General features: G+C 39.4%; 1 protein-coding gene across 1 annotated transcript in view; it reads right to left on the bottom strand.

Annotated features, from left to right (window-relative positions):
- The window catches only part of LOC136169202 (glycerophosphodiester phosphodiesterase domain-containing protein 4-like), a 130,300-nt gene extending 116,922 nt beyond the window's left edge, over positions 1-13,378 (bottom strand). Inside the window, exons 1-4 of the mRNA XM_065937016.1 lie at positions 13,301-13,378; positions 12,424-12,578; positions 9,439-9,532; positions 5,973-6,032 (exon numbers count right to left, since the gene is read on the bottom strand). Coding sequence (XP_065793088.1) covers positions 5,973-6,032; positions 9,439-9,532; positions 12,424-12,578; positions 13,301-13,378 — 387 coding nt within the window. The remainder of the gene's footprint in view (positions 1-5,972; positions 6,033-9,438; positions 9,533-12,423; positions 12,579-13,300) is intronic.
- Positions 13,379-14,502: the final 1,124 nt, after the last annotated feature.

Raw genomic sequence — 14,502 nt, 5'->3', positions numbered from 1 at the left:
GGGCTAAACTTAAGCATGTATGGGCTTCTCCTGTGACTCAGCTGCTAAAGAATCTGCCTGCAATGCAGGAGACTGTTCAATCCCTGGGTTGGGAAGATTCCCTGTAGAAGGGAAAGGCTACCCACTGCAGTATTCTGGCTCGGAGAATTCCATGGACTGTATAGTCCATGGGGTCGCAAAGAGTTGGACATGACTGAGCGACTTTCACTGTGTGTGTGTGTGTGTGTGTGTGTGTGTGTAGTTTATTTATTTATCCATCCTCAAGGAAATCAACTCTGAATATTCACTGGTAAGACTGGTGCTGAAGCTGAAGCTCCGATATTTTGCCACCTGATGCAAAGAGCCAACTCACTGGAAAAGACACTGATACTGGGAAAGTTTGAGGGCAAGAGGAAAAGCGAGTGACAGAGAATGAGAAGGCTGGATGGATCACTGACTCAATGGACACGAGATTGAGCAAACTCAGGAAGATAGTGAAGGACAGGGAGGCCTGGTGTGCTGCAGTTTATGGGGTCGCAAAGAGTTGGACATGACTTAGTGACTGAACAACAACAAAATTTGTTGATATGTGTGCACTTATCAGAGATTCTTAATTCACTATACCAGAATTCAGGTATTATATATTGTAAAATGATTCTAACTGCTTATTTCATTTTCTGAAACCTTGGCTCAGTAGTAGCCTATGTGTGCAAAATGTACATTGGGGAAAAGACAGTCTCTTTAATAAGTGGTGCTGGGAAAACTAGAGCAGTGCATGTAAAAGAAAGAAATGAGAACATTTTCTCACACCATATATAAGAATAAACTCCAAATGGATCAAAGATCTAAATTTAAGACTGGAAATCATAAAACTTCTAGAAGAAAACACAGGCAATAACAATCTTTAACATAAGTCTTAGAATATTTTTTGGGTATGTCTCCTCAGGCAAGGAAAAAAAAAAACAAAAATAAATGAGACCTAATTAAAATTAAAAGCTTGTATACAGTAAAGGTCCATACTATTTCTGTCCTTTATTGAGCCCATTTCTGCATGAAATGCTCCCTTGGTATCTCTAATTTTGTTGAAGAGATCTCTAGTCTTGCCCATTCTATTGTTTTTCTCTATTTCTTTGCACTGATCCCTGAGGAAGGCTTTCTTATCTCTCCTTGCTTTTTTTTTGGAACTCTGCATTCAAATGGGTATATCTTTCCTTTTCTAACTTTGCTTTTCACTTCTCTTCTTTTCATAGCTATTTGTAAGGCCTCCTCAGACAGCCATTTTGCTTTTTTGCATTTCTTTTTCCTGGTGATGGTCTTGATCCCTGTCTCCTATACAATGTCATGAACCTCTGTTGATAGTTCATCAGGCACTCTGTCTATCAGATCTAGTCCCTTAAATCTATATGTCACTTCCACTGTATAATCATAAGGGATTTGATTTAGGTCATACCTGAATAGTTTAGTGGTTTTCCCTACTTTCTTCAATTTAACTCTGAATTTGGCAATAAGGAGTTCATGATCTGAGCCACAGTCAGCTCCAAGTCTTGTTTTTGCTGACTGTATAGAGCTTCTCCATCTTTGGCAGCAAAGAATATAATTAATCTGATTTCGGTGTTGACCATCTGGTGACATCCATGTGTAGAGTCTTCTCTTGTGTTGTTTTCTTCAAGAAAATTAGAGGTACCAAGGGAACATTTCATGCAAAGATGGGCTCAATAAAGGACAGAAATGGTATGGCCCTGACAGAAGCAGAAGATAGTAAGAAGAGGTCGCAAGACTACACAGAAGAACTATACAAAAAAGATCTTCATGACCCAGATAATCATGATGGTGTGATCACTCACCTAGAGTCAGACATCTTGGAATGCAAAGTCAAGTGGGCCTTAGGAAGCATCACTACGAACAAAGCTAGGGAGGTGATGGAATTCCAGTTGAGCTATTTCAAATCCTGAAAGATGATGCTGTGAAAGTGCTGCACTCAATATGCCAGAAATTTGAAAAACAGCAGTGGCCACAGGACTGGAAAAGGTCAGTTTTCATTCCAATCCCAAAGAAAGGCAATGCCAAAGAATGCTCAAACTACCAAACAATTGAACTCATTTCACACGATAGTAAAGTAATGCTCAAAATTCTCCAAGCCAGGCTTCAGCAATACGTGAACCGTGAACTTCCAGATGTTCAAGCTGGTTTTAGAAAAGGCAGAGGAACCAGAGATCAAATTGCCAACATCTGCTGGATCGTCAAAAAAGCAAGAGAATTCCAGAAACATCTATTTCTGCTTTATTGACTATGCCAAAGCCTTTGACTGTGTGGATCACAATAAACTGTGGAAGATTCTGAAAGAGATGGGAATACCAGACCAACTGACCTGCCTCTTGAAAAACCTGTATGCAGGTCAGGAAGCAACAGTTAGAACTGGACACGGAACAACAGACTGGATCCAAATAGGAAAAGGAGTACGTCAAGGCTGTGTCTTGTCACCCTGCTTATTTAACTTATATGCAGAGTACATCATGAGAACCGCTGGGCTGGAGGAAGTACAAGCTGGAATCAAGACTGCCAGGAGAAATATCAATAACCTCAGATATGCAGATGACACCACCCTTAAGGCAGAAAGTGAAGAACTAAAGAGCCTCTTGATGAAAGTGAAAGAGGAGAGTGAAAAAGTTGGCTTAAAGCTCAACATTCTGAAAACTAAGATCATGGCATCCAGTCCCATCACTTCATGGCAAATACATGGGGAAACAGTGGCTGACTTTAATTTTCTGGGCTCCAAAATCACTGCAGATAGTGACTGCAGCCATGAAATTAAAAGACACTTATTCCTTGGAAGGAAAGTTATAACCAACCTAGACAGAATATTAAAAAGCAGAGACATTACTTTGCCGACAAAGGTTCATCTAGTCAAAGCTATGGTTTTTCCAGGAGTCAAATATGGATGTGAGAGCTGGACTATAAAGAAAGCTGAGTGCCGAAGAATTGATGCTTTTGAACTGTGGTGTTTGAGAAGACTCTTGAGAGCCTCTTGGACTGCAAGCACATCCAACCAGTCCATCCTAAAGGAGATCAGTCCTGGGTGTTCACTGGAAGGTCTGATGTTGAAGTTGAAACTCCAAAACTTTGGGCACCTGATGCGAAGAACTGACTCATTTGAAAAGAGCCTAATGATGGGAAAGATTGAGGCAGGAGGAGAAGGGGATGACAGAGGATGAGATGGTTGGATGGCATCATCAATTCAATGGACATGAGTTTGGGTGGGCTCTGGGAGTTGGTATTTGACAGGGAGGCCTGGTGTGCTACAGTTCCTGGGGTCACAAAGAGTTGGACATGACTGAGCTACAGAACTGAACTGATACAGCAAAGGAAACAATCAACAAAATTAAAAGACTATCTTTTGAATGAGAGTAGATATGTGGAAATCATATGCCTGATAAGGGCATCCAAAATATATAAAGAGCTCATACAGCTCAACATTAAAAAAAAAAGAAACAACTCAAAAAAAAAAAGAAAGAAAGAAACAACTCAATTTAAAATTGTGCACAAGACCTGAACAGACATGTTTCCAAAGAAGACATAGAGATGGCGAAAAAGGCACATGAAAAGGTGCTCAACGTCACTAATCATCAGAAAAATGCAAAGCAAAACCACAATGAGGTATCACCTCACACCTGTCAAAATGGCTATTGTCAAAAACTCAACAAATAATAAATGCTGGCAAGGATGTAGAATAAACGGAACCCTAGTACACACTGGTACAAATATAAATTAATACAACCACTATGAAACACAGTATGGAGGGTCCTCAAAAAAATTGAAAACAGAACTACCATATGTTCCAGCAATTCCATTCCTGGGGTTATGCTAAGGAAAATGAAAACATCAATTCAAAAAGATATATGCACCCCAATGCTCACAGCAGCTTTATTTATGATAGCCAAGTTGTGGAAGCAACCTAACTGTTCATCAACAGCAGATGAATGGATAAAAAGATGTAATGGGTGTGTGTGTGTGTGTGTGTGTGTGTGTGTGTGTGTGTACATACACACAATGAAATACAACTAGGACATAAAAAAGAATGGAACTTTGCCATTTGCAAAAAATGGATGGGTCTGGAGGATACTATGCTTAGTAGAGTACGTCAGACCAAGAATGAGAAGTGTTGTATGTTTTCATGCATATGTAGAATATACAAAATGAATATAATAGAACAGAAACAGACTCACAGATACAGAAAATAAACTAGTGGTTACTAGCAGAGAAAGGAGCAGGGGAGGAGCTAGATGGGGAAAGGGGATTAAGAGACACTAACTACTAAATATAAAACTTAGTAAGATACAAGGATGTAATGTACAGCACAGGGACTATAGCCAACAGCTTATAATAACTTTAAATGAAATATAATATAAATATATTGATCACTATGTTACACACCTAACACTAATATAATACTGTAAACCAACTATACTTCAATTTTTTAAAAAATGGTAGCCGATGCATTATAAAATTGGGATGCCAGCAATTTCTTGGTATAATATGGAAGAAAGAATTCAATGGTTTATTGAAAACAGGTTTCTGGAATGCTATCACCTATAATAAGCTAACCCACACCATACTGGCCTCTATGGGAGGTCTCAGAGGACACTGAAAAACACATAGTGACAAAGAGTCAGCATCCTTGAAAAGCACCGTAGTGGCCATGCTTTATGCTTGGATAAAGGTGAGAGATGTTGCCACTCAAACTGGCTTCCTGAGTTCAAAAGCAATGATGAGATTCTACTGTGGCAGAGGCCAAGTAGCAGCACTCACTGCCAGGGCCAAGGTAAGCATGGTTTCTGTAAAAGGCACAAGGCTGGAATAATAATCAGAATGGTTTACCCCATAGGGTTATAACTTGATAGTAACTAACTGATCATGCTATCCCAATCCCAAAGTAGATGGTGATCTCAATAGGCCTGTTTATGTACTTTTCAGTCTACACTCTTTCCCTTAAGAACTTACAACTTCAATTTCCATCTGTTCTAATCCTTAAATTTACATTTCAGTTCATTCTTTTCTTTTGAAAAAGAGGAAATTTAAGGAGACCACTCAGAAAATTTGACATGCTCCTGGATTTGAGGAGATACAAGGAAAACCATGCCTAAAAAAAAGTCTATAAATACCAACAGGCTGTGCTGGAGATGCTCAAGCCCATGGCAGTATAAGACAAGGGAGGCAATGTTGGAAATGAGCTGCATGTCTTCAGATGCTGGATCAGTAATGACTGCTTCCTCAGAACAGGTATGGATCCTTTGTAATTGCTAATATAACTTTAAAGGGCTTCAAACTAAGGGAGAGTCAAAAGGACCTCAGCAGAGACGCATCAGGGCCTACAGGAAAACAGGCATTCACTTTACCAAAGGAGTTGCAATCAAGGTTCTCAGCAGAAGGGTCTCTGAAAATATACATGGAAAAATCCATGCTGTTAAGAGCCAACAACTGCATTTACTTGGTCCTGATAGGACCAACACCTCCCTGTGGGACTGTGTTCTTTTATCCTATTTCTCCTTCCCCTGAGCCATACTCTGGAAGAAAGGTAAAAGGACAATCATGCTCTTTCCACCACTGCAGGTTCCCATGCCTGGGTCATGTGAAATAGGGGAAGGGAAATACTTCATGAAATTGGAGTGAAGCGCAATCTTTAATGAATGAAACAAGACTGTTCTTGTGACTATAAAGGACTGAGAAAATAATGGAGCTTGCCTAAGATTTTATGGGAATGAGAAGAACGGAGTCACAGAGTCCATAGTACAGAGAAAAAATAAAGTTTATGTTCAGTTCCTTCAGTACATCAGTTACCTTTCTTACAAATTTAACGATTTCAATTAAAACAGTGTAAGTAGACTTTTTTAATAAGGGGAACAACAAAACAAAGGGAAGCTCTGTGTTTGACACAATGCTAAAGAAGCACATTCAGTCCTGGTCTCAGGACTCCTATGAAGATTCAGATGTCCTACCTTATGACACCAGTGCAGGTACAATTCAATCCCCTCCCAAAGCAACAAAAACCCAAGTACCTGAAAAAAGAAAAGAAAAAAAAAGATTACTTTGAAATCCCCAAGATGCTGCCAAAAACACTTTGCTGAATTCAAAATTCCTTTCACAGTCTGGTATTACATTCACTTCTCGCTACATCAGCAGTTTTCATATGCTGGAAATTTGCCATACTGTTCCTCTGCTGAAAAGCTCCCCCCTCCCCATGCCACTGAAGCTTCAAAGAAAGTTCACATGTCACCTCCTACTTGTACCTTTCACCACCAGCCCCTGGAAGAATTTATTATTATCTTCTCTGGGATTTTGCAAAGTTAGTATATTGATATCTTTCTTGAGTTCCTACCAATTTCTTGGTAGGTATTACTCAGTCACTTCTTAGAGAACAGAGGTCAAGGGCCAGCCTTTTCAAGGGTCATCTAAAAAACCTGTCTTGAGGAACCAGTGCCACTGTTATAACTTCTAGCCACTATCATTAACATTGGTATTTAGTCAATAAATCTTAGATAGAATTTGAACCTAAATCTAGCCAGTCACCAAGTCAGTCTGGAGACAGGAATGAAAAAACAGAGTCCTCAGATGCTTAGGATATGAATGAGAGAATGTATGAGGCAGATTTTTATCAAAACAATTTCATGAATATAGTTCACTTGTTCTTTATTCAACCTTATAAAATACCATTTTATTAAATATTATCTTGCTCATTTGGAAGAAAAGAAACTGAGGCTCAGGATTCTGAGGCTCCAGACCACAACTTCCAGGATGATTTTCCTAAATAGAAATCTAATTTATGCTTAATGAAATAACTCACTTTTCAGGCCTTCCAAAGTCTGTTACAAGCCTACTAAAATGATGTTATTAAAAAATAATAAAAAATAAAATAAAATGATGTTATTCCTTTTTCTTCAATATCCCCTGAGTTCAGTTAAGTCGCTCAGTCATGTCCAACTCTTTGCGACTCCATGGACTGCAGCACACCAGGCCTCCCTGTCCACCACCAACTTCCAGAGTTTGCTCAAACTCATGTCCATTGAATCGGTGATGCCATCCAACCATCTCATCCTCTGTAGTCCCCTTCTGTTCCCGCCTTCAATCTTTCCCAGCATCAGGGTCTTTTCAAATGAGACAGTTCTTCGCATCAAAGTATTGGAGCGGCCAAAGTATTGGAGTTTCAGCATCAGCATCAGTCCTTCCAAAAATCAGGACTGATTTTCTTTAGGATTGACTGATTGCATCTCTTTGCAGTCCAAGAGACTCTCAAGAGTCTTCGCCAACACCACAGTTCAAAAGCATCAATTCTTCAGCGTCCAGCTTTCTTTATAGTCCAACTCTCACATCCATACACGACTAGACAGACCTTTGTTTTGACTAGACAGACCTTTGTCAGCAAAGTAATTTCTCTGTTTTTTAATAAGCCGTCTAGTTTGGTCATAGCTTTTCTTCCAAGGAGCAAGCATCTTTTAATTTCATGGCTGCAGTCACCATCTGCAGTGATTTTGGAGCCCAAGAAAAAAGTCTGTCACTGTTTCCACTCTTTCCCCATCTATCTGCCATGGAGTGATGGGACCAGATGCCATGATCTTAATTTTCTGAATGTTGAGTTTTAAGCCAACCTTTTCATTCTCCTCTTTTGCTTTCATCAAGAGACTCTTTAGTTCTTCTTCACTTTCTGTCATAAGGGTGGTGTCATCTGCATATCTGAGGTTATTGATATTTCTCCCAGCAATCTTGATTCCAGCTTGTGCTTCATCCAGCCCAGCATTTCTCATGATGTATTCTGCATATAAGTTAAATAAGCAGGGTGACAATACACAGCCTTGATGTAATCATTTCCCTATTTGGAACCAGTCTGTTGTTCCATGTCCAGTTCTAACTGTTGCTTCCTGACCTGCATACAGATTTCTCAGGAGGCAGGTAAGGTGGTCTGGCATTCCCATCTGTAAAAGAATTCTCCACAGTCTGTTGTGATCCACACAGTAAAGGGCTTTGGTGCAGTCAATAAAGCAGAAGTAGATATTTTTCTGGAACTCTCTTGCTTTTTTGATGATCCAATGGATGTTGGCAATTTATCTCTGATTCCTCTGCCTTTACTAAATCCAGCTTGAACATCTGGAAGTTCCCAGGTCATATACTGTTGAACCTTGCTTGGAGAATTTTGAGCATTTCTTTGCTATAATGTGAGATGAGTGCAACTGTGCGGTAGTTGGAACATTCTTTGGCATTGCCTTTCTTTGGGATTGGAATAAAAACTGACGTTTTCTAGTTCCGTGGCCACTGTTGTTTTTTCAAAATTTGCTGGCATATTGAGTGCAGCACTTTAACAGCTTCATCTTTTAAGATTTAAAGACTATTATAACTTTATATCTCATACCTGTCACTCTGAAGTGCCCCCCTGAAAAGAGAATCTGCACATGTCTTGTTGATTTCTGTATCCTCAGTACTTATTATCACTCATATAATGATCAACACATTTTGTTGAAAGAAAAATTAAGGCAAATATTAACTGACTTGGGGGTTGAGTTCTTCTGAATCAGACAAGAAATCAGTGGAGACAAGGAATCATGGAATCAGAGAAAGATATTTATGCCCCATATATAAAAAGGCACTGAAAAACTCCAGTTACCTAAGAATCAGTCTCTCACAAGCTTTCCACTTCTTCAAATTCCTCTATTTCCTGGCCTGGATTTCTCATACATGACCCTACTGTGTCCAGAAACAGAGGCAGGGTCTCTATTGCCTAAAGATATTTGCTAAAATGTACTCTGTACCTAGACTAAGTGAAGTCGCTCAGTTGTGTCCGATTCTTTGCGACCCCATGGGCTGCAACCTACTAGGCTCCTCAGTACATGGAATTCTCCAGGCAAGAGGACCAGAGTGGGTTGCCATTTCCTTCTCCAGAGGATCCTGACCCAGGGATTGAACCCGAGTCTACCACATTACAAGCAGACGTTTTACAGTCTGAGCCAACTAGTTAGTGCACCTGGACTAAGGGACTAGCAACTGTGCATTAAAACAGGTCTGACACACTAGCTAATTTATAAGACCCAGAAAGATTTACTCTTAGGGGATAGGCTTTGTATGGAATGAGTAGTTCAATATGTAAAGGTACTGCCATATGAAGGTGTGAGCATCTAAAATGATAATACTAAGTATACCAGGAAATAGGCTATGAAACAAGAGAAGAGAAAAAGGATGTTCTACCACTCTTTCTAAGGGTCAAAGTGGTAAGACACATCCTCTAATAGCACAAGCAGTTTTTCCTCCATCTATCCCTCCTGCCTAATATTCAGGTAGCTAATGTAAATGCCAACTCTGCTAAGTGTGATCTGAGGTTCTGAGGGCTCCCAGCACCAACTGAGAACCATGCCACAGACAGAGTACCTAGTGAGGCTACTCATGAAAGGAGTGGGAGAAATGGAAAACACTACTCACCAACAGCAATGATGTGTAGGCAGCCAGGATCCCAAGGAAACTCAGTAAGACAATGGACCAGAAGAACCAGAGTCCTGTACCTATAAAAATGACCCTGCAAAAATAAGTTTCAATCCTTAAAATACAGTTAAAAAAAAGAAAGAAAGAAAGAAAGAAAGAAAATTAGTAGCATCTGCATCAAGGATAGGGCAACAAGACCAACTAGATGAGGTATAAGAAAACTGGGAGATAAGAGAAGCAATTTGAGAACAGATGGGTGAAGAACTTTGGGGATATTTAGTGGAGAAGTTTTAACTCTGTCCTATAGGTAACTGGGTACTTTAAATAGGGCTCTGTGTAAGTGGTATCATTTTTAAAAAGTTATTCAGAATATATATTCAAAACACATATTCTCTTTAAAAAACAATATAATATAGAAGTTCTGGAATTCTAAAAGAGAAAAAATCTACTGCCTTAATAAAACTTAACACTTTCCATTTTAGAAGATTACTGGTTCATGTGAATGTACGTTTTCTTATATAACTGCAAGCCACCATGTCAATTTCTCTATCTTGTGTAAGGTATTTGACCCCTTTAAAAACTGTTTTGACATGTTCTATTCCTAAAAGAGATTATGAGAGAAAATTGCTAATGATAAGCTAAGAGAAACAGGATTAAACTTGTTCCACGTTTTGTATGTCAAAACTGTTTTAGACTGTTCATTTCAAGATAACAGAGATTATCTTCTCACCATATAAAACCTGGAGAAATATTTTAACAATACAGACCTATAACTTTTCTTACTGTACTTTGAAGACACTGCAGTTTTTTACAAACTGAAGGTTTGTGGCAACCATACATCAAGCAAGACTACTGGCGTCATTTGTCCAACAGCATTTGCTTACTTCCTATCTCTGTATCACATTTTGGCAATTCTTGCAATATTTCAAGATTTTTCATTTCTATTATATTTGTTGTAGTGATTTGTGATCAAGGATCTTTAATGTTACTACCACTACTCGCTGAAGGCAGGTTATTCATAAATAGCTATGGTTAGTTATCTAGCAATAAAATAATTTTTAACTAAGCCATGAACATTTTTTATAAATAATGCTATGGTACACTTACACACTACAGTATAGTAACAGTATAGTATAAAAAGAACTTTTATGTGCACTAAGAAATTAAAAGACTGTGTGACTTGCTTCATTCCTATATTCACTTTATTGCTGTGGTCTGGAAATAAACCCTCAATATCTCCAAGGTATGCCTGTATAAAATATAGATGTATGAACAAAAGCCACATTACAAATAAGTAAGGAAATTCTCTTTGGTGAGGAGTTATAATACATCAAGAAGAATGTAACAAGCAAGCAGCTATCCGAGTGAGAGCTATCCAAGATCAAGACTCTAAGAGTACTCTGTAAAACATGAACTCACAGACAGCAATCAAAACATGTAAGGAGTGTCAACAAATTCACACAGCATGTCAATGAAAAGAATAACCTGAACACTAAAAACATAATAGAATGATCAGAAAAGAACCACAAAATAATCAAGATCTTTAGAAAAATAAAGGTCTCACATTCATATAACTAAAATAGATGTTTTAAAACAAGCACATTAATTATCAAAACCATAAAATGGAGATCTTAGAAAACATGCAAGATAACCTATAATGGAAAAGGTCTGAAAAAATATATATATATGCACGTGTGTGTGCACATCTATATATATGTAGCTGAATCACTTTGCTCACACTTATAAATTAGCTATTTTGTTGTTGTTTTAGTTGCTAAGTTGTGTCCAACTCTCTGTGAGCCCTTGGACCGTAGCCACCAGGTTCCTCTGTCCATGAGTTTCCCACGCCACCATACTAGAGTGGGTTGCCATTTCCTTCTCCAGAGGATCTTCCTGACCCAAGGATCAAATCCGCACCCCTTGCATTACCAGGTAGATTCTTTACCACCAAGCTACCAGGGAAGCAAATTGCTATATTTTGATTTTTTTTTTAATGAAAGATGGACTTAATAGCTGTTGAGATATAATCAAAGAATTCAGCAAACTGCTTAGCCAAGTAAGGATACTGACTTCATTTCCCAAGTGAGGAAGTTAAAGTTTACTATTTAATGGTGCCTCTATCTTTCCTAATCATTTCTCTAGCCACATCTATTTTCTTTCACTCCCTTTGAACCTAAAAGGTCTTCTTTTGTACATTCAATTACATATAAATATTGATATTGTTATAGTTTAGTTCAGCTCAAAATCCTCTCACCAAATTCAGGTAAAGTTACCACCCACTCACCATGAACTGCAGGAAGAATTTTACACAAGTTTGTTTGTTTGTTTTTTCTCCTTTCATCTTCTACTTCTTCTTGACCTATGGAGTTGTACTCAATATAGGTAGTAGTAGTCAAGTAGCACGGAAGTGAGAAGAATGAAAAGGAGTTTGTTTAGCTGAGTGGAATTGAAAAAAGTGTTTCGTGGCTGTCACATTTTTAAATTGGGTATATACAATTGCTCAAGATTATGCAGTAGACTTCATTCCACATGGATTGTCCATTTTAGGATTCTTCTGACTTACTATTTTCAAGCAGTTTCCTCTGTTCTGCAACATTGCTTTACATCTCTCTAGCAGAATAATCTGGAGAAGGCAATGGCAACCCACTCCAGTACTCTTGCCTGGAAAATCCCATGGACGGAGGAGCCTGGTAGGCTGCAGTCCATGGGGTCGCTAAGAGTCGGACATGACTGAGCGACTTCACTTTCACTTTTAACTTTCATGCATTGGAGAAGGAAATGGCAGCCCGCTTCAGTGTTCTTGCCTGGAGAATCCCAGGGATGGGGGAGCCTGGTGGGCTGCCGTCTATGGGGTCACACAGAGTCGGACACGACTGAAGCGACTTAGCAGCAGCAGCAGAATGATCACACACCTTTTTGGATGAAGTCCTTCTCATCCAATAGAGACAGCCCTTGTCTGGCAGCCCAGTCAGTCTTCCCATCTACATCCAGTCTCTGCGCTCATATTTAAAGAAACCTTCTAGGAGCCTTTCCTTGCTTTCCCAGAGATACAAGGTGCAGACTTCTGGCATGCTCTCCCAATGTCTACTATACACACCACAATGCTTATCAGCAGAATCAACTGTCAGCAGACAGAAACTCTGAGGAAAAACAAAAGACACAACAGGTTCTACATGAGGACACACACAAGCCATGGAGCTTTTGTCTACCACCATGTCAAGAGCCAATTCTTTGCAACCCCGTGAACTGCAGCATGCCAGGCTTCCCTACCCTTCACTATCTCCCAGAGTTTGCTCAAACTCATGTCCATTGAGTCAGCCATACCATCCAAACCCCTCCTCTGTCACCCCCTTCTCCTACTGTCCTCAATCTTTCCCAGCATCAAGGTCTTCTCGAATCAATCAGCTCTACAAATCAGGTGGCCAGAGACTGGAGCTTCAGCTTCAGCATCAGTCCTTCTGATGAATATTCAGGGCTGATTTCCTTTAGGATTGACTGGCTTGATCTCCTTGTTGTCCATGGGATTCTCAAAAGTCTTCTCCAGTGCCACAATCTCACATCCGTACACGACTACTGAAAAAAAGCATAGCTTTGACTAGAAAGACTTTTGTCGGCAAAGTGATGTCTCTGCTTTTTAATATGCTGTCTAGGTTGGTCATAGCTTTTCTTTCAAAGAGTAAGGGTCTTTTAATTCCATTGCTGCTGTCACCATCTGCAATGATTCTGGAGACCAAGAAAATAAAATCTGTCACTATTTCCACTTTTTCCCATCTATTTCCTGTGAAATGATGGGACCAGATGCTATGATATTAGTTTTTTGAAGGTTGAGTTTTAAGCCAGCTTCTTCACTCTCCTCTTTCACCTTCATCAAGAGGCCCTTTAGTTCATCTTGGTTTTCCACCATTAGGGTGGCATCATCTGCATATCTGAGGTTACCCATTTTCTCCCAGTAATATTGATTCCAGCTTGTGAGCCATCCAGCCCGGCATTTCACGTGATGTATTCTGCATGTGTTAAATAAGCAGGGTAAAAACATACAGCCTTGATGTACTCCTTTCCCAATTTTGAACCAGTCCACTGTTCCATGTCCGGTTCTAACTGTTGCTTCCTGACCTGCATACAGGTTTCTCAGGAGGCCAATAAGGTAGTCTGGTTTTCCCTCTCTTCAAGAATTTTCCAGTTTGCTGCAATCCACACAGTCTAAGGTTTTAGTGTAGTCAATGAAGCAGAAATAGATGTTTTTCTGGAATTTTCTTGCTTTTTCTGTGATCCAAAAGATGTTGGCAATTTGGTCCCTCTATCTTTTCTAAATCCAGCTTCAACATCTGGAAGTTCTCGGTTCATGTACTACTGAAGCCTAGCTTGAAGGATTTTGAGCATAATCTTGCTAGCAAGTAAAATGAGTGCAATTGTATGGCAGTCTGAACATTATTTGGTATTGTCTTTCTTTGGGATTGGAATGCAAACCAACCTTTTCCGGTCCTGGGGCCACTGGTGAGTTTTCCAACTTTGTTGGCATATTGAGTGTAGCACTTTAAAAGCATCATCTTTTAGGATTTGAAATAGCTCAGCTAGAATTCCATCACCTCCACTAGCTTTGTTCGTGGTAATGCTTCCTACAGCCCACTTGACTTCACACTCTAGGATGTCTGGCTCTAGGTGAGTGACCACACCATTGTGGTCATCTGGGTCATTAAGAAATACATAGTTCTTCTGTGTATTCTTGCCACCTCTTCTTAATATTTTAATACTCTTAATATCTCTGCTTCTTGTCATTTCAGTCCTTAATTGCGCCCATCTTTACATGAGATGTCCCCTTGGTATCTTCACTTTTCTTGAAAAGATCTCTGGTCTTTCCCACTCTATAGTTTTCCTCTATTTCTTTTCATTGCTCACACAAGAAGGCTTTCTTATCTCTCCTTGCTTTTCTTTGGAACTCTGCATTCAGTTGGGTATATCCTTCCCTTTTTCCTTTTCCTATCATATCTCTTCTTTTCTCGGCTCTTGTAAGGCCTCCTCAGACAACCACTTTGCCTTCTTGCACTTTTTTTTCTTGGGGATGAT

This window comes from Muntiacus reevesi, chromosome 5, assembly GCF_963930625.1.
Source record: "Muntiacus reevesi chromosome 5, mMunRee1.1, whole genome shotgun sequence".
NCBI classification, from domain to species: Eukaryota; Metazoa; Chordata; class Mammalia; order Artiodactyla; family Cervidae; genus Muntiacus; species Muntiacus reevesi.
The sequence above is the reverse complement of the archived record's forward strand: the minus strand, read 5'-3'. Positions and strand labels throughout refer to the sequence as shown.